This window comes from Haliotis cracherodii, unplaced genomic scaffold (assembly GCF_022045235.1).
Source record: "Haliotis cracherodii isolate W230 unplaced genomic scaffold, xgHalCrac1.p SCAF_17, whole genome shotgun sequence".
In the NCBI taxonomy this organism is placed as follows: domain Eukaryota; kingdom Metazoa; phylum Mollusca; class Gastropoda; order Lepetellida; family Haliotidae; genus Haliotis; species Haliotis cracherodii.
The window spans coordinates 10,973,911-10,995,656 of record NW_027266272.1 but is presented as its reverse complement, the minus strand read 5'-3'; the positions used below and the strand labels follow the sequence as shown (position 1 = coordinate 10,995,656).

General features: G+C 38.2%; 1 protein-coding gene across 6 annotated transcripts in view; it reads right to left on the bottom strand.

Annotated features, from left to right (window-relative positions):
• Window positions 1-9,722: 9,722 nt before the first annotated feature.
• Window positions 9,723-21,746, bottom strand: part of LOC139464887 (voltage-gated inwardly rectifying potassium channel KCNH6-like) — a 228,704-nt gene continuing 216,680 nt past the window's right edge. For 5 of the 6 annotated variants that reach the window (XM_071246458.1, XM_071246460.1, XM_071246461.1 and 2 more), the window contains 5 exons: window positions 18,846-19,088; window positions 16,043-16,161; window positions 15,478-15,677; window positions 14,475-14,697; window positions 9,723-13,755 (listed from right to left, as the gene is read on the bottom strand). In XM_071246458.1, the coding sequence (XP_071102559.1) occupies window positions 13,480-13,755; window positions 14,475-14,697; window positions 15,478-15,677; window positions 16,043-16,161; window positions 18,846-19,088 (1,061 nt within the window). In that variant the 3' untranslated portion in view covers window positions 9,723-13,479. The remainder of the gene's footprint in view (window positions 13,756-14,474; window positions 14,698-15,477; window positions 15,678-16,042; window positions 16,162-18,845; window positions 19,089-21,746) is intronic. The other variant, XM_071246459.1, reaches the window with a different exon arrangement.

Here is a 21,746-nt window from a genome sequence, read left to right as displayed (position 1 = left end):
AGGGTGCCTAGATACCATCAATATAGAGAGAAGAGTGCCTAGATACCATCCATAGGGAAAAAAGGATGCCTAGATACTATCTATATGAGAGAAGGGTGCCTAGATACCATCTATATGGAGAGAAGGGTGCCTAGATACCATCAATAGGGAGAGAAGGGTGCCTAGATACCATCTATTGTGAGAGAAAAGGGGGGCCTAGATACCATCCATAGGGGAAAAAGGATGCCTAGATACCATCTATAGGGAAAGAAGGGTGCCTAGATACCATCTATATGGAGAGAAGGGTGCCTAGATACCATCCATAGGGAAAAAAGGATGCCTAGATACCATCTATAGGGAAAGAAGGGTGCCTAGATACCATCTATATGTAGAGAAGGATGCCTAGATATCTATATAGAGAGAAGGATGCCTAGATACCATCTGCAGGGAAAGAAGGATGCCTAGATATCTATATAGAGAGAAGGATGCTTAGATACCATCTGTAGGGAAAGGGTGCCTAGATGCCATCTATATGGAGAGAAGGGTGCCTAGATACTATCTATAGAGAGAGAAGGGTGCCTAAATACCATCTATATGGAGAGAAGGATGCTTAGATACCATCTATAGTGAGAGAAGGGTGCCTAGATACCATCTATAGGGAGAGAAGGGTGCCTAGATACCATCTATAGGGAGAGAAGGGTGCCTAGATACCATCTATAGGGAGAGAAGGGTGCCTAGATATCTATATAGAGAGAAGGGTGCCTGGACACCATCTATATGGAGAGAAGGGTGCCTAGATACCATCTATATGGAGAGAAGGGTGCCTAGATACCATCTATATGGAGAGAAGGGTGCCTAGATACCATCTGTAGGGAAAGAAGGGTGCCTAGATACCATCTTTAGGGAGAGAGGAAGGGGGCCTAGATACAGCCTATTGTGAGAAAAAGGGGGCCAAGATACCATTAAGAGAATGTAGACTTTATACTAAACGAGATGTCACAGCGATATACTTGACAATGAGTTTGACATTTCTAGTATTATCTTAAGGTTGTGGGTGGTTCATTCTATTGTTGATTGTGGTATTTCATTTAAGTGATGTCGTAATCGACACTCTGGTTGATTAGTTGAAAGATCATTCTGATATGACATGTAATGGGATGTCCTCTGATCTTTGTGTAGATCTAATTATATTAAGATTGCATCTTTTGCATCTGTTCCTTTATTTCTTTCCCTCAGTATATATGTTATAATCATGGTAATCAATGTCTTGTATCAGTTGGGTGGCTAGCTCAACAGTAGGCTGCCGGAATTGTGATATTCAGTTTGTCAAGGCTTTTCCCACTGCAGCAGTTGTAAAGATTACCGAATGTTTTACTTCTCTCACTCAGATGCTGACCATGGAATTTGTTTCATATTACGAATTTGCAACTAAAATACGAAAAAATGATTTCTTCCTTGTCATGCTTGTCATATAAATAATATGGCATCTTGTTTATCGACTGGTATAGTCTCGCATCAGTCAAATCGAGCTATTTCACTCATATTATAGGAAGTTGCTGCAGCCGAAATACAAACAAAGCAATAAAATGGGACCCCACCCTTATGACAATATTACCGGGCTTTTGTGTCTCGCCCAGACGATCGTGACAAAATATTAATTGTAATTTGGGAAAGACGGCAGTTATGTTTTAGTACTTCAGTTTAATTTGGTCCCGAGCTTGCTGTTGAAGGTATCTGTGATTTAGAGACGTTAATACAAACTGGTACCAAAGGAGTCTGTGCTATTGAAGAGAGAAGTCTGGGTAAAGGAGAGAAATGACAAGGCTCCAGTAAGGAATAAACTGTTGCTGGTATATATTTTCTGTACAACATTGTCACACTATGTGTGATTCTATTATGTACATACTATTGATTCCATTGATGTAATAAATGATGTCTGCTTACAGGGCTTTGTCTGTTGTATTGTGCCTTAGGAAACTTAGGCCAGATTTTCTTTTTAAACTTGGTTTGCAAATCCGCCAACTCTCAAAATTAAAATGTGAACAATAAGAAAAGAATGAAAAGCACTTGTTTTTTTATTCCGGTCACCAGAAATAAGTAAAATATCAAAAACCTCTTTTACTGTTGCTATCAATACATATATATACATTATTTAATATACTATAATTAACCCCCTGAAAATATATCTTAAAAATACCCATTCCCACTTTTTAATCCTACCTACTTAACATTTAAAAGGCTTTTGTTGTGCATGTGTGTTCAAGTCTCGACTTCTGCTTGCTGTATAATGCTAGGTAATTAATGAATGCAATTCGTGGATGGAGATCCAATAAGTAATGGAGAAATCATAAAATTTGTTAGATTCCGAAGTAAAATCAATGAACATCTGGTAAAAAATGTCACCATAGCAGATCCCACTGAAGGCATCAGGTTGGTAGGGACAACATGTGAGTGAGTGAGTTTGGTTTTATGCCGCTTTTAGCAATATTCCAGCAACATCACGGCGGGGGACACCAGAAATGTGCTTCACACATTGTACCCAGACAAAAAAAAGATTTTTTTTCTTGGTGTGTATCTAGCACTGAAATGTTTATAAAACAAACGCTGGATATTGTATCAACAAACATTTTTTATTTATCTTATAAATAGTTAACTTTCCAGCACAGTAAGGAGAACGTTTCTGATAACACATGTCAGAGAACACAGCACGGGACATAGACAAGCATGTTGTGTGATATACGCATCGTAACGCCTCACAGACACTGAGCCTTGTGTAGATTGGTTGGCTGTCTGGGAGATAACTTAGTTATAAGCCCAAGATGGATTAAACCTCAATCCTTGTCTTAATACGACCATCTATCCTGCTGACATGTTCTGCGTGTAAATTATCTGCCATCTCATCTCATGTATCCTAACATTTTGATCAATTCATATATGCTGAAGGAAAAGTAAGGGAACAGTAATATTGCAGTATAATGTTTACTGTGGTAAGAAAAGCTTCTATTCAACAAAATGGGTCACTGTGTCTAATGTTCTCATGGACATACAAGAGTTTTTCAAACTACATTCTTCCCTGCAATTTCCATCAATGTACATACACTGCTTATATGCCTTGATTTGCCTCCAAGTCTTTTTAAAAAAGGGGCAGAGGTGATTTGTTCTTACTATGGACCATTCTATTTCAGAACATGCAGTTTTTCAAGTTACTGATAGGTAGAAAGATAGGCAACGTAAGGTCTTCATGGGTTATCAAAATGAGATGTTTGTTATTTCAAGAAGATAATTGTTTTGATCAAATTAATTATGGCCTAGATTATTTTTGAAGTAAAAACAGCATGGCCATACATTGCTTCACAGATGTATGTTACCCTCCCAATACATGAGGGGAGAATGATGGACAGTGGCAACACGACGGCATCTCGGCATCTTTAGATACAAGTTGAAGTTATTGGTAACTTGTGTCGAACTGATTATTTTAACCCCAGAGTCCATTACTAAGAGAAAGGATGATTTCTATCCAACTTCCAAGGAATTCTCCATGTTTACTGTCATTCAGAAACTGATAAGATCCTCAAATTTCTTTTACAAATCAGTTTCTTAGAAGTCTTCAAGGTAGGATTCGAGGTGGAGTTATTAACTCATGTATACATTACTGCCAAATATAAAATACTGGTTGTATTATAATATTCTTTTATTCTCCATATTGGTAAATCAGCATAAACAATATCTAGGTATATTCAAAGGCGTATTCTAACAGAATCCAGATTTCATAAAGGCTTTTTTCTCTACTTGACTTTGTACACATTCAAAGTAATGAATATATTAACACCATCGATAAAGGTACAGCATATGAAAATACCTGCTTCAACATTGCTAAGTCTTCAAAAATATAATGAGTATCCTAGAAACAGAATTAACATGAAATAATCACAATGTTAAAAAAAATAACAAACTCAACAACTGGTCAGATCTGCTGAACAAGGAAAAATGTCACTACACAAACATTATTTTACAGTAAGACAAAATTAGCATTCTTGTAAAAAAATTAAAAAATGTATACTGTTTGACTCAAGATTTGCATATACTTCGCTATGTGCTTTAGGAAGCTGTAGAAACATGACATTGCTTAACTCAAGTTATTTAATGTCAATTAGATTAGCGTCAACGCTTGTAGTAACAGTCCCTACAAGTGGTAAAGACACATAATTGACTGATGTTTTTATCGGTACGCCAGGTAATCAATGCAAGTTAGGATTATTCTGCACTAAATCATCAATATCACACGGTCGACTATATCAAGGGCTTCTTGGTTTGTTTTTTTCCATTTCACATCACACAGCCAAAGATAATGTTTGGCGTAATTTTCATCAAGATCAATAAAAAGCTTTGAAAACATGATATTTGTTGTCATTTATTGTGGGAGATTCTTGTACACATTTTCAACATGAATCCAAATTGGCGTGACTAAAAATGTTGATTGTTATTTTGACACAAAATGAGGAGGGTGATGTGAAATTCAAAGAAACTGCCAGAAATAGTATTTGCAGTGAAGTCTACCATTACCTCACATGTGAGGGCATTCAGTGAAATGCGAGGGTAATTCAGTGAAACTTTACATAACCTCACATGTGAGGGTATTGAGGGAACCTCTAAAATCACCTCACAAGTGAGGGTATACATAACCTCATATGTGAGGGTTATTCAGTGAAACTTAACATCACCTCACATGTGAGGGTTTTTAGCGAACCACTAATATAACCTCACATGTGATGGCATTCAGTGAAATTCTAACATTACCTCACATTTGAGGGTATTCATCCACACACCTGGATACGCCCAGGTGTCTGGAACACAGACAGGTGATGAAGGTACTGTACAGGTGGAATGATAATGGCCAAAGGGTTTTGTAGGGAATGCAGGCATAACAGATATAGGTAAATTGATTATATAAACACTAATATTCTACAATCTCATCTGGCTTTCAGTTGTTCTTGTGTCACTTCAATTTTCATGATAAATAAAGGATTATGTTAAAATCATCACAATAACTTGATCTGGTTTATAAAGAATAAACAAATAAACAACTTTACTGTTGTCCAAGAATATATTTTGAGCTTGAGGCTTTTACAGGATACACTGTCTGAATGGTATTGTCAACAAATTGGAAGAAATTTCTTATTGCTGAAATAACTTATTAAGACTTATCAAAGAAAACTCAAAATGCAGAATTCATTTTGTTGTTGGCTGACGGAGTGAATCAAAACATCGTCACCAGGAAATAAAGCTGAAGCAAGCTAAATGCTAGTTTGTTCCTGATCTTTTATCCCCAAAGCAAGATAAATATATCACTTTGTAAAGACATTAGCATATTTTTAAATGTTACTGTTTTAAGCATAAAATACCTACTTGTATTAACATTCTTTCCACCAAGGAGTAATGATCTTTTTCATGGATGATGTTAAAATTGTATATGTCTGCCACTTCTTAAAACTGATGTCAGGTTAGAACTCCTTTGATTTTACACAAGTTCCTAACATTTGCGCTACCCCCCCACCCCGCCAAAAAATTCAACAAGTCTTTATACACTACTCACCATTTGACCACACCTATTTCGGACCCTAGCTAATGTCGTGTGGCCTTGTACAACAGAAATAATATCTCCTAGGTACAAAGCAATCTTAAGTAATAGCACATCTATGAAGTAAAATACCACACTACGGACATTGGGAACCCTCTATCCTGTTTCAATACTTTGTGGGTATATAGATTATTTCTGCAAGAGGAATGAGTGAGTGAATTGTGTTTAATGCCGCTTTTAACAGTATTCCAGTTATAACAAGGCGTGTCAGCTTAATGTCGGAGGAAAGCCTGAAGTGATGCAGGTCTCAGACGTTTACCACTTCGGTGAAACACACGAGCACAGGTATGGTGCTGACAAACCTAGAAACATAATCGGGGCGAACCGGGATTCAAACCCACAATCATAGGTTTCTGGCGTGCCCAAGGGATGCAACTCTGCACAGCGAATCGCGGCGCCTTAGCCACCTGTGACCCCTCTGCAAGGGGAACTGTTATGGCTCATTAATACAAAAATGTATGAGGTCCATACTCCAGTTGATACTCATTATATTGTAGACAACATTGACAATTTTCAGGAAAACAATTTTTATAATTATTATACAGTGTTTTTAGATTTGATTATCACAGCCAGATTGGCGCCAAGTCTTTTGTGGCACTGAGATAGGGACTGAGAGAGTTGGGTCTAGCGCCACTTTGAACAGTATTTCAGTAATGATCGTGTCAGCTTGATGTGGAGGGAGAGCCTGATAGTAGTTCTCAAGAGTGCTAAATCATAGGACATAAAAGAGAAACTGCTATCTACACTGACCCATTACTATGACCACACAATCCCCATTGTACTTGCTTCTAACCAACAGGTAACCCCTGACACCTAATATAGGTGTCAGTACAGAGAAAGCCTGTTACTCTAGTCTCAGTCTTGGTCTGCATTAACGTTAAACCTGCTGAATTATTTTGGCATAAGGCGCTATAAAGAGGGTGGACAATTTCAAACAGTTGGTGCTTCATCAAACAAGGGACAATTGAAGAAAAGTTTTGCACATTTATTCCTGATAGAAAACTACACATTACTATATAAAAATATCCTGATGTTTTCAATCATACCAAGGTTAAGACCACAGCGAACATCATTGGTAAGTAGTGATGTTCACAGCAGGAACAGTTCAGGGTTTCTAGTTTAACAGGGTCCAGACTAACAGGATATCACTGTAGAGCCTTTTTTCATTAGTTAGTTAACCAAATTTTGGGCCTATAATCCAGCATTGGTGGTCGGATTTTTTATATATATATATATGTTCGCTTTCCTGTTTAGTACTGGTACTAATGAATGAAAAACAAACAAGTTTTAACATGGTAAGACACCAAACGATATTGATTGTTGTATTTTTTCAGAATTTTTTTTTTACACATATTGTTCACCACCTACAGTGTATAGTGGTGATAAAATCTGATGTTTTTTATTTCACCTAAATGTAATCAAAATTGTCAAAAGTCATTTCTTCTTCTAATTTCAGGATTTATTTTTGGGGTTGATATTGTAAACAAAATAAGAAGAACTTTAAGGCCTAGTGACCATTGAAGGACAACATCAAAGTCAGATGAGTTCCTTGACACAAGGACCTTGCATTGTATTGCAAGATGGAGCAGACATTTCTCCTGTTCCCTGCACAGAGTACACAAGTGGAATACCATCAGTGTTTGTGTAACACAATGAATGTCGAGGCCAATATGGGAAAACCAGTACTTTCAGGGCTGTTTCATACACTGTTTTCTGTCCAATCTCATTAAAATCAGATCTTAGTTCTCGCTATCGCTAAACAAAGATCTGAGGACATACCATTATGGGTCACGTCAGACCGACCTTGCGCAAACTTTGACCGACCAATGGAATAACCAATCAGAAGGCAGCTTTCTCATGATTTACCGCACTAATTGGTCGGATGAAAGGTCGTTCTGACGTGATCCCTAATGGGATGTCCTCAGATCTTTGTTTTGCGGTCTGATTTTAATGAGATTGTTTTCTGTCCAAACTGGCACCATTACCGATTTGAAAAGAGTGCAGGCTGAGGGAATATGATCGTATAAAGGTAAACAGTTTAATTCCAGTTCATGAAGAGGTGTATTTCATCGCATCTGAGGTTCATTCACACATTCATCATGGAGATGCCAGTTTAGACACAAAGTCACAGTATATAAATATCTGCCACCATAAAAATTTAATAACAGGGCTACTATCTTATACATTATATAATTTAACAAGAACAATAAAGTCACTTTATTATATAAATACATGTTTATAAATGTAAATATTGCTGAGGTGATATTTAAGGAAATGTCAACCAATAAATATTATTATTGCACTTTTCCATCTTGGACAAGTTAATTAAATGTGTATGTCAAAAAACTTGTGCCAGAAAATGTCATGAGATGATGAATGATTTTAATACTAGGTGCTGATAATTAGATTGTGTATTTTTACAATGAAATTTACAATTGAATTTGTAATGGTGGGAATACATTTGAGTGAGTGAGTGAGTGAGTTGGGTTTAACACCAGTTAGAACAGTATTTCAGTTAAACCACGACATGTCAGCCTAACATAGCAGGAAATCCCAGTGTAATGCAGGTCCTAGACGTTTACCACCTTGGTGAAACTCTGCACATCAAGTTGTGGTTCCTGAGACGGCTGAGCCACCCAGAATACATTTGAAACATGAAGAACACTGGTGAATACAATACCCTAAGAGTTCAGACTTCATTTTACAGCAACTAAAACTAATTTGGCAAAATTATTTTGACTAGGAAATCCATAAACTTTAAAACAAGTTGACAGAATGTGGGATATTCATATACTTACAGTTATAAACAAAACCCTATTCAAATATGAAAACCTACCAAGGGGGATAACTACCAGTAACAAACTGTCAAGGGAAACAACTCCTGACATACATTTGGCATGGACAAAGGAACAATGAACAACTTTAATAGTAAAGAAACAGTCTTATGTAAAATGAAATATATCACATAATTGAAAATAAAAGCTGTCATAATTTACAATGTACAAATGGTTATATATACATATGAGGTATTGCTCACTATACATAAATCCTCTGAAAATAAGGTGTGCCATTGTTTCTTTGCGTTGTGTACTCGTGATCTGCCTTGTTGCATTGCTAGTAGGATAGGCCAATAGTCTACAAGTTAAAGCTCCACTAAAATCCACATAATTATCCATGCCAATTGCACTGACGGATCAGCCAATTCAAATAAAATTATCCCAGAAAACATATAGCAATTACGTAAGATTTATGAAGAATCTTGTGCTGTGGTCAAAGCTTGTCAAAGTGGACTGTACCATAGGGTGATCCCCCCTGAACTCATCAGTGCAAGTGGCATAGGAGCATATATTTCAGAATGTCGATGAACACAAATATTTTAGAACACAAGTTACATCTTAAAGACAACAATTGTTAACTTTATGTTTTAGCATAGTATTTGAGTATTAGATTCAAGTTCTATTGTCTGAATATCGATAGAAATATGCATACCAGTAACTGAAATTATTTTGATAATACATCGCCTTATTCCACCTATTATTCCTAACTTTATAGTTTCTTGGTCTTAAACACAGGTGTCTGACATGCCACACTCCAGAGCACAAGCACCTGTTAAAATAAAGTCAAGGCTCGATTTAAGGAACTTGATTAACTTGCACGAGGTGCTTGTTGATATGAAAAGATAGTTGCACCAGCAAAGACCAGGAGGCACCCTGGTCCCATAAATTTATCGAAGTTGAAACAGAGATGCATGCACTAGTCTAAGGCCACAAATTTCTTATTTTTCGTTTCAATGGCCCGCTGCCCCAACTGAAAAGCAGCCAGAAAAGATATAAATTAAACATAAAAATAATGATTTTTATTATGTCTCCAGCTAGTTAATAGACCGTTATAAAATATGTTATATATGAATTCCATGTCTACATCACCATCAGTGATTTAAGAAGCCAGCTGCATTTGATTTCAGGCAGAATAAATAAATAAATAAATAAATAAATAAATAAATAAATAAATAAATAAATAAATAAATAAATAAATAAATAAATAAATAAATAAATAAATAAATAAATAATAAATAAATAAATAAATAAATAAATAAATAAATAAATGCCATAGCTATTTATTTTTATTTCTACCGACCTTGAGTGGAAAAGCTGGAATAAACCTGTGAAATGTAAAATTAAGAAAGTGTGGCCTAAGTAAGTAAAGGATTAGTGATGTAGTATGGCAAATAAACCTTAGAGGTACTGAATGTGTTCAACAATCAATGTTGTGTGGCCAAGAAATGGTTAGACAAGACAAGAATTTGATTTTTTTACATCCACTTAGTGCATGTAGAAATAAATATTAGGTTGCATTTTTCAATAATAGCTTGCACCGATGCATGTTGTAATATAGCTAAATCAAGCCGATAGTAAAACAATGAACTGGTCTGGGACCCAGGCTCACGAATGGTTCAAGGATTTTTTATCACTACTACAAGATTGTTTTCTCTTAAAGATGAAGCTAGACAAACATATTCTTTTCATAACACAGGACATCAAATTTGTGTGTCAATATCCCAGGTGAATCCCCACTCCCATCCACATTATCAAATAGCCAGTCCCAAACTTTATTACTTCATAATCTACCAATGATATCAAGAATCAGGTGTTGGTCTTAAAGTGGTTTGCTAGATCTGTCCTTAAACACAATGAGGTCTAACAATTCAGTTCCTTATGCCATATGAACCCCCAAACATGAATTTAAGATTTTGCAACAATTTACAATATCCAAGGTTGCCTCTCATGACTAGAGTGAGTGAGTGAGTGAGTGAGTATGGTTTTACGCCGCTTTTAGCAATATTCCAGCAATATCACGGCGGTGGACACCAGAAATGGGCTTCACACATTGTACCCATGTCGGGAATCGAACCTGGGTCTTTGGCGTGACGAGCGACGCTTTAACCACTAGGCTACCCGACCACCCCTCATGACTAGAGTCTGAACAATATATTCCTAATATTGCAGAAAAAGTGTTGAAAGCAACAAATGAAAAACAAACCAAATGCCCTGTGGACTAGAATTTCACTCAAACTATGTTCATTGTTTCACGGTATTCTTATATAAACAACATCAAAATAGCTTCATGTCAACATTTCTAAACAGAAGGCCTACACAAGTCCCTAGTGTAGCAGGAACAAGATTGCTATCATGACCATGGTCCATTTATCAATATAGCTGTAAATTGAAATAACTCTTGCTAGGTATTAAGTTATTCTAGGTCCTAGTTATCACCGCTTATTTGCATTTAAGGGACTGGTCATTTATTATGGGGGTGGGGTAACACAAATTAGGGCAGTCTCCAGGGGAGGGTATAAAAGATTATTACACATATTTGGGAGGTTCATGAAGCAATGGACATTTTATGAAAAAACAAAGTGCTTTTGCATTTTGTCTTTTCAGGGAGGGTTGTTAATAAACTTACAAGTACATGGGAAGGTCATACAAAACTTTGACAAGCATCAGGCAAGGGTAGTTATTTTCTGTATATAAGTGCCTCAGAAACTTCTGCCACCATCCCTGTAATAAGTGACCGGTCCCTAACCATTCCTATTATACACTGCATGTCAGGGATCAACTGTCTTGCTCCTCGAATCCTCCAACCTAAACAATGGACTTCCACCTGTTACATTCATGAGATCTCACATTGGGTACGGTACATGACGAATGAAACTACCTGAAGTTGGCGGACATTTCAGTACAATAAATGGCAACTACGAGTACATGTCACACATGGTAATATCACACATTGAAGAAGAGTAAACCGCTGTTCACAACTCATTGTTAAGTGGGACTAGAATCTGGCGATTGAAAATCCTTGCTTGGGGCAGATATCAAACCATCCTGGCCCCAATTGAGGGTTTTCATCTGCAAAGTCTTGTCTCGCTGATATTAGAAATATGGAACACACAAGATGACTTCGTTATTGGTCGATGGCAATGCGTTCCTGTTATCACTGCAATGTTCATGACTGTTATTATTTGTCACAGTCACAGTCGGGTGTTATACAGGCGTAATTACCACTTCAAAATCCCATGGGAAGTATATATGAAGGATTGAATAACTAACCATAATGTCCCGCTATTGTTGTTGCAGCATGCATTCTCAGCATGCATTTTCTGCAAGTAAAACTTATGCAAATATACCTCATTATGTAAAATTATAGAGAAATTATATACCAGGGTATCAGTCATAACAAGGTTTAAGTCAGAGAAATCACTCAAATTTGTTTCTTTCAGGAGTAGACTCAAATTACCCCTTTATGATTTCTCAATTACTGAATCACCACAGAACCTTTGTTCACAATACCCAAATTTGTTTCTTGAAATAACAAAATAATTTACATAGAGGCTGTTTTTTTATGTCAAATTTAGTCATATGGACATGCCAAAAAACAGAATATACAAAACTATATTTTTTTTAAAAATCTGATACAGATAATTAAATAACTTTATGGATAAAATGTATTTATATAGAAGGAAGGGAACTGTGTATCGTAATGTCAAGTGTAATACTGTGGCGCACCAAGTCATAGGTGGATGTCATTGTTTTTAGGGTTATTTTGAGAAAGTTCAGACAGCTTACACATATTACTGGAAAACTAACAAAACATAAAGCTTCACTCTTTGGCACTGGAGGTATTACTGTCAACAAAAACAATTTCACAAAACTAAGAATCAAATTTGACTTTTTAGAAAGACAACATATTAAAAAAAGATTCAACATTTGTAGAATGATGAAAACAGATGTAAAAAAATGCAAACGTTTTTTCAATAACGGTAAACCTATTAAATGACCATATATAATTCCAATGGGATCTGCATAACAATGGAAGTACTGACTGTGTAAGAAGTCTCATTCAACAGATGCAGTATCTTGTTATATAAATGTTGACAGCAGAATCTCTGACACATATCATAGGAACATTCATGATCTATGAAATATACACAGATGTAGAGTGTCATGACTATGCATCATAAAGAGTTATTTACTTGTCTATGCATTAAGAAGAGTTATTCACTTATCTGAGCATTAAGAAGAGTTATTCACTTGTCTATGCATTAAGAAGAGTTATTCACTTGTCTATGCATTAAGAAGAGCTATTCACTTGTCTAAGTGTTATGAAGAGTTATTCACTTATCTATGTATTATAGAGTTATTCACATGTCTATTTGCATTTTGAAGTTTTATTCGCCTGTCTATGCATTAAGAAGAGTTATTCACTTGTCAATGCATTAAGAAGAGTTATTCACTTGTCTATGCATTATGAAGAGTTATTCACCACTATTGAATATACATCGTATCTTGGCGTGAAGAACACAGCAACAGAGAATTCTTTCAACACATACTTGTATCATGTACAGTGCAGTCAGTATTTGCATGTAGATATCACACAAATCACATAGAAACACACAACAGCCTTGGCAGTAATTTCAACCAATTGTTCTCAGTTTCAGATTTCTTGCTCTCTGTCCAGTCTTGCTCCCGAGAAGATTGCAGCAGTTCCGAAACCTTCCTTTAACACAAAATTAACTTGGCAAATTATGTAGAAACAATTGACATTCCTTTTCAATCCTTTCCCAGAATGCTGTTCTTCAGACATAATCAACAAGGTTCTTGCTAAAACTGCAATCTCTATTTGAACATCCAAACTGGTTCTCTCATTTGCCATTTCCACACAACATTTGTATAAACTGTTCCATTGGTCTCTGCTAGACATACCACTCATGATATTTCCTAGTGACACCTCCCCACTATTGTCTGCCAGAACACATATCTGCCTCCATATCACCAACAGAGTGTGCTGCCCTCGAGAGGTTACTATCAAACGTTCGTGTTTCTCACGTCCAGGCCCTCCGTCTCACCCAACTGTCTCTGTTGCCGTGGTGACGGGGGCAGCTTGACTTCGGGTATCTCAGCCTCGGACTGGTTGGCTATGGCGGATGAAAGACCTGATTGGTTGGGATCTGTTGTTGGATCTGCTTGGCTGGCAGATGCAGGTATTGAATCTGATTGGCTTGGAGGTTTGAAAGTGGAATGATGGGTATAAGGGGGTTCTGTGCGTTGCCAGTCACCTGGAGAAGGGGGACCAACTCCGCCCTGAAAAAAAGTTAAAAGTGTTGAATTAAACATTTTATAAAGGTAACTTTCACAACATTTTCAAAATCAGTTATGTACTGCTCTCTCTGAAATTATTTGACAATCACAAAGCAAGAGAACCAGCATCGAATAGCACCAAAGAACACAGATTATGGCCCAACTGATCTGAAACTCCAGTACTAAGAATAGCAAGCCCTTTGTAATATTGTCAATGTTATCGTAACTCTCCCATCTCTTCTGTAAGGGTTTGAAATTGAATAAATTGACAAAACCATTTCCATAATCATGAAAAGTTTCTGCTAAAAGCAGAGTCCATCGTGTGATTCCAACTTCATCACTTTTGGAAAGTATCCTTCATTCTGACCTCTTCTGGATCAGGATCAGGTTGCAGTGGAACTGTTTGGTCCAGAAGCCATGCCATGTTCTTGTTGGGATGGTCCATATAAACATGATGGGGTGGTCGGGTAGCCTAGTGGTTAGAGCGTTCACTCGTCATGCTATGGATCAGGGACTGATTCTCCACATGGGTACAATGTGTGAAGCCCATTTCTGGTGTCCCCTGACATGATGTTGCGGAAATATTGCTAAAAGCGGCGTCAAACCATACTCACTCACAATACATCCATGAATCAATAACCTGTGAATCCATACAATTTCACTAGGAAAGGTACTGTCGAGATCAGTGAGGTTACACTGTACAGGTCTAGTGCTAGTTTTACCTCTTCCTGGTGTGAGTGTGGCTGGAACACAACCGGGGGTGGGGGAAACTCAAAACCGCTGTCGTAGTCAGGGGCAGGGTAGATGTCCGGGGGCGGGGGTAGGTTGTTCTCGGGCATCTCTGCCGTGCCGCTCGGTGAGACAGTTCTACTGCCCTGCTGGCGGAGGATGTCCAGAATCAATGCGATGTCGGAGCTCATCTTGTGCTCCAGGCGAGACAGTTGCCTGTGCAGGAGGAGTAGACATAATATAAACATACGGATTGATTGAGGAGCAGATGCAATAGAAACATATGGATTGATTGAGGAGCAGACACAATAGAACATATAGATTTAGGAAGAGGAGATGCGATGGAAGATATGGATTGACTGAGGAGCAGACGCAATAGAAACATATGGATTGATTGAGGAGCAGACGCAATAGAAACATGTGGATTGATTAAGAAGCAGACGCAATGGAAACATGTAGATTGATTGAGGAGCAGACACAATAGAAACATGTGGATTGATTAAGAAGTAGACGCAATAGAAACATGTGGATTGATTGAGGAGCAGACGCAATAGAAACATGTGGATTGATTAAGAAGCAGACGCAATTGAAACATGTAGATTGATTGAGGAGCATACACAATAGAAACATGTGGATTGATTAAGAAGCAGACGCATTAGAAACATGTGGATTGACTGAGGAGAAGATGCAATAGAAACATGTAGATTGATTAACAAGCAGACGCAATAGAAACATGTAGATTGATTGAGGAGTAGCCATACCAACCAGTACATCAGTGACCTTGACCTTACATTGCAAGTTCATAGAGGCATTTCTTGACCTTAATGGCACAGTTTGTTGTTTAACGCGCACTTGGCAATATTCCAGCCATATGACGGCGGTCTGGAAAAAATTGAGTCTGGACCAGACAATCCAGTGATTGACATCATGTAAACATGAACATCAACAGCAAAAGTATATGGATCTACTGTACAAGGTCATTGACTTTGACCTTACTTTGCAAGTTCGTCGAGGCGTTTCTCGACCTCAGCAGGACTGGAGTGTTGTGCATGCAGGGAGCCGTCGGGAAGGACTATCTGTGGATGAAGTATTGGCTGCCCGGCATCCTCGAACTGTGACAGACTGGAAGGACTGGATACTGGAAGTGTCATACTCGACGTGGATTTTGGCACGCTAGAGCTTGAAGCAACTTTGTGCTGAAATTAAACACAAGCAAGCTCACTGATTGGATGGGCGGATACAGCTTTTTTTAAAAGGGGGGGTGCACAATTAAGATCTATTTATTGTCTTTGGTGGTAATTTATACAGAAATAAAGATTTTTTTCAAAATAAAAAGGGGGGGTGCGCACCCCCCTCTGTATCCGCCCATGAATTGGATGTAGAGTCTGTAACCAAGTCTGATATAACAACTAGTACCAGAGTTCTCTCCCTTTAAATTACAAATACATAACCAAGGTACTCTAATAAAAATGACAGAAATGTGAAAAACATTTAACATTACATTCATAATTCTAACAAATTATTCAAAATAAACTCAAAGTTAGTTGATAGTTAGTCTCACCGGTGGCTCCGGACTGGCGCTCTGCTCCTGTAGTAACGGTGCCGTCTCCGATGACTTCTTGCTCCCGTCATATCTCCCGGTCATTGCATTAACAAGCGTATTTACACTGCACAGAGCACCTGAAAAATACAATCACATGTTTTGCATTAATTCGAGGTTCCTGTGTAGATATACATGGAATTTTGTGATGCTAAAAATGAATGCATCCCATTTGTCATAAATCAAGATTTTCTCTGAACACATGATACAGGGCAACTCCTCTATTCATCAGTTCTGAATCCTAGCCATGAACAGCTGGCTTTGGGAAATTGACATCTTTAGTGTAAAAGTGACCTTGTTAAAATGTAGAGTTCTAGCAGCAAAGACACCAATCAACAAATCATCCAATAAATCCACCTGCAGGCAACTACTGCTTTGAAAAGTTTAAATATTTTGACCAGTTATTGAAAGATGTTCCAGTTCATAACATCAACAAGCAGAGAAATATAAAGTAATAGACGCAAAACTACGGTAGGGACAGACATTTTGGGTTGGGTTGGGTTGGGTTGGGTTGGGGCGTAGGTGGTTGGGGCGTAGGGGGTAGGGGCGTAGGGGGTAGGGTAGTGGTTCCGATTTTTTGGCAAAACAAATTATTAAATAATTTCAAATTTATTTGTGGTGATTTCCTCAAAATGTAAATTAGATTGAGAGTGGGAGGAATTGGGAAAAACAACAAGGTCCAGGCTGGATTGGCTGTTTAATGCATGCATATTATAACATCATAGATAAAATATTTATATTGATAGTGACAGTATACGTATTGGGTTTTTTACATGTTACTCATTTCTGGTCAGCTTTTCATTTGACCTTATCTTTACATTTCAATTGAGTCAGTGGATTCATAAACTTTTTCTTTTTTTAACTTGGCCAGGGAGATCAAATGTTAGCTTTCGCTTCGAGTCGATTGAATCATTCTCACATTGGGAAGAATAGACTTGTCTAGTGTCATGACTAGTCGTCAGACTACGGTACTGTATGTCTTTTTAGATCTGTGTAGTGTTACCCAATCAGGCTTACTAAGTGTCGTATAATGTCTGAATAACACCAGGCTCATTTAAAATCGGATCTCTTGCTCTGTTACAATACCTCTCTATTTGAAGATCTGAAAACCCTCCATAGGAGATTGCATCATGTGAAGCCAGTTCAAACTTTGACAACCCAATTTATATGATTGATGAGTAGGTTCTTCTTCGTATCAGAAGGCAGCTTTCTAAAATGAATAGGACTGCCTCTATGACCTAGTGGCAGAGCGTCCTCAAGGAGAGAGGAAGGTCAGGGGTCTGATACCCGGCGGCATCATACCCAGAGACATTAAACGATAGTACTTGTTGTTACCCGTCTGGCACTCTGCATTAAGGGGCTAAAATAAGACTGGTCGGCTTGAAGTCAGTACACTGTGTCTGAGTGGGGTATTCATGTTAAACTGCGGCATGGTATCTCAGTGAGCTAGCACTATAAAATCGGCATTAGTCTGGACTAGTTTAACCAGTCACACACACATGTGCTTACACGTCGCTATGTAACCTCACCTAAAATGAATGCCTTATTTCCTTACCACCATGATTTAGAAAATTTAATTTGAAGAAAAGAAAACACACACAGAACACAAATATACCGGCGAAGACGCCATGGTGTTTAGAAACAAAAGCTGTATGAAATATCTACTGAAGTAATTCCATTCCGAACTGGTTGATATTGTTTGTTATCAAGGCATCATTTGGTCTGCCCTGAATGCCTTGATTCTGATTGGATCATTAGATAGATCACATGACGTAACATCCTATGGAGGAATTGTCAGCAGTCTTCCAAATACCGGTAGGTGTCTGCCTGTTGGCTGATGGCAGGAAGATCACATGTGGGGCCCGTAGTTTCAAAGTTGTATGGGTCCTTGTATATTTTGAATTTTTGTTTTGAAATATTTGTCACAATAAGCTGCAGTTTTCTTAAATGATGGCCTGGAGAGTTCTGCAGTTTCTAAAGTCTCTGGTTCCTGATGGCAGCCTGGCAATTTGTTTTATTTCAAACACTGACTGTCAGAGGTATTGTATTGGTGTAAAATATCTGATTTTAATGAGACTGGAATAATAGCATCCACAACAAATACATGATTATTTAACCGTTAGTGGTAATACTATTTTTACACAATGATTTAAAAAAACTACTTGTGGCTATATAGAGAAAACGTAAAAAAGTTGTAATTCTTCTAACCTCTATCAGACTAAGTTTCTACAAAAAGTGCAAATGCATCAAACTAACTACAAAGCATGAACTGTTTTATGTGCAAATTACATACCAGTACTTCAAAGCCATGGTAACAGCCATTTTCTAGCTCAGATAAAAGGGAGATAACTTGCTTCAACAGAAGACAAGAATGCTAAATGCATAAAGCTATACTGAACAAAGAAAGTTTGGGATCATTACTATTTGGGGGGATAGTCCTTTTTAGTAATGAAGAGTGAACACAAAAATATCCCCCAAAATATTCATGATCCAAACATTTTTTATATAGTTGTGGAATAACAACCTATATTACATCAGTGAGACAATGCCTTTTATACTTCTTGGTCTTGGGGAAAGAGAATATGTATGTTTGACAGGTATTCGCAAAACCTCATTTTTATTTTTTCACAAATAATGCCTAACAAAGACAAAAAAGGCGTGGTCTAACTGAAGCAATAAAGACTAATATGAACAATACCTACGTGCAACTCCTAGTTGAAGGAAAACCTACAAGCTACGATAATCTGAATATATATACCGATACCTTGTTTGACGGTACCTGCAATAGAAGATAGCCCTGTTCCAGATCGTTTCTTCTCATCCTTTGGCTCAAAGTCAAAGTTGGCTGGGGTGACATCTTGGCCTGCTTTTGCAGGAGAGAATTCCAGGATTCCGGCACCACTCTCACGTATCTCTTCATCACTGGAGTCATAGCCACCTGGTGGCATGTCGTCACGATGGCTGAACGTTCTTCCTCCTCGGTGAATGTAATTGTGCCCTGGTTCGTCTGAAATACAGAGTTCAGTGTGTCATAATATAATACTCAAAAGAAGTTAAGGATCACCTGATTCTTCCATATTACAATAGTTAATCTCTCATGCCATGACAGATTAACATTACCAATATGAAAGAATTGGGTGATCCTTAACTTCTTTTGAGTAGTATATATGTATCCAATGCTCCACTTCAGGGCTGACCAGATCTGGAAATTTTTGTAAGAGTGTTTTTTTTCAGTCAGTGATTCGAGATATACAATTATTTTCTATAAAAGGAGTGAGTGAAAGAGTATGGTTTTAATCAATACTAGCAAATTCCAGCAATATCGCAGCGGGGGACACCATAGATGGGCTTCGCACATTGTACCCATGTTGGGAATTGAACCCAGTTCTTCGGCATGACGAGTGAACGCTTTAACTAGGCAACCCAACCCCTTCTCTGAAAGGCACCATATAGTTTTGTTCAGAACACTCATGTTCAGTGAACTGTTTTGTTGTGGTTGTAAAACTTGAGGACATGTATTTCTCCAGCTTTTCTGGTAACATTAATTTTTGTAAAAAATAAATCAAAGGACCCTCCCTACCAGAATATGAAGGCTGGCCCCTTACTATAGGTGTTGATAAAAATGAACATGCAATTTTCACATTTTCATTGACCAAGTTTGTTATCGATCTTCTGATTGTTCCCATGAAGCAATATGATGTAGATTTTGATTGTGCTCAGCCTGGTACTCGAAATATCAGTGTAATGTCATCATGTTGGTTTGAGGAGAAGCAAAGGGATTAACTGTCAGCATTCAAGCATTGTGTAAGATAGTTTACAACAGAAGTCTTCTGACAAGAGTGAGTGAGTGAGTGAGTATGGTTTTACGCCGCTTTTAGCAATATTCCAGCAATGTCACGGCGGGGGACACCAGAGATGGGCTTCACACATTGTACCCATGTCGGGAATCGAACCCGGGTCTTCGGTGTGACGAGCGAACGCTTTAACCACTAGGCTACCCGACCGCCCTCTTCTGACAAGAGCATCTGCGCATGTGTCTAAGCAGCAGGGTATTACAATGTATCAATTACATATATATTGGCTAGTGAACAATCCCAATAAGCATCCCTTCCGATTGATCAATGTACGCTTATTTATTCGTGTATAATATGCACTCGAGTGTTATAAGCACCCTCAATTATGGGTAATTAAATTCTGGAAAATATATCTGTCGTGTATAACAAGCACAGACTTTTCTTTTGTATCATTTCAGGCTGTCAGCATAAACCACAAAATTTACGATCTTTCAACTTTGTTTTATCTCTCACCAAAAATATTTTCTAATAAGAGCCCCCTATTTCTAATTTTGAGAGTGCCCTTGGCGTTTATTACGTCAAATATGGTACACTCATGGGTGCAGCAGTGATCGTTAATGATAATCTACTGCTGAGGCCTGTCCCTAAGTATACGAGTGAACTTCAGGTGCAGAAACACCAAGGATCCCAACAGGAGCATAGTCTGGGATTTGAACCCAGAACCAGTGAGCCCTGGCTGCAAAGGGACACAACTCTGGACAGTGAGGACTGAGAAACAACAACAAGTACAACACTGTAACGGTATTTCTGATGGGCATATGGCACTACTACTACTACCATGGCTACTACATATGTGCGTGAGTGAGTGAGTGAGTGAGTGAGTGAGTGAGTGAGTGGATGGGTGGGTGGGTGGGTGGGTAAGTGAGTGAGTGAGTGAGTGTTTGAGTGAGTGAGTGAGTGAGTGAGTGAGTGGATGGGTGAGTGAGTGATTGAGTGAGTGAGTGAGTGAGTGAGTGAGTGAGTGAGTGAATGAGTGAGTGAGTGAGTGAGTGAGTGAGTGAGTGAGTGCTCTGCTCCATAATCAGATTCATAATGGCTGCAGGTATGTGATATGGCTTGGACCAACACAATGCCTTGAGGTCAGATAGTTGTCTCCCCTGGTAATGATCCAAGTATCCAGTATGGCTTTTAGCACTATTCCAGTAATATCATAGTGGGGAAAACCAGCATATTGGGCTTCATACTTCTGATCACACTATGAATAAAATATTTGTCAGAAGATCATGACACATGCAGAAATACATTTCAAAATAACTGTTACAAGTTCACGAAGCACTGTACATGCTATAACATTAAGTGAGTGAGTGAGTGAGTGAGTGAGTGAGTGAGTGAGTGAGTGAGTGAGTTAGGTTTAACGCCGCTTTTAACAGTATTCAAGTTATATCGCGGCGTGTCAGCTTAATGTGGGAGGAAAGCCCGAAGTGATGCAGGTCTCAGACGTTTACCACCTCGGTGAAACCCATGAGCACGGGTATGGTGCTGACAAACCTAGACACATAATCGGGGCGAACCGGGAATCGAACCCACAATCATAGCTTTCTGGCGTGCCCAAGGGACGCAACTCGAATCGCAGCACCTTTGACGACTGGGCCACCCGTGCCCCCTATTACATTAAGTAGTCAAGGTGCAATTCAAGCATTAACTCCTCAATGTTGATGTCTCATCAGCATAACCCTCATGTAGCGAGAAACAGATAGTGCTTAATGATGTTGAAGCATTGTGTCTAAGACATTAAACCACTGTACCTATTGCCATTGAAATATTGTGCATATACGGTAATAACATTGCAACACTGTGTCAAACACAATTAG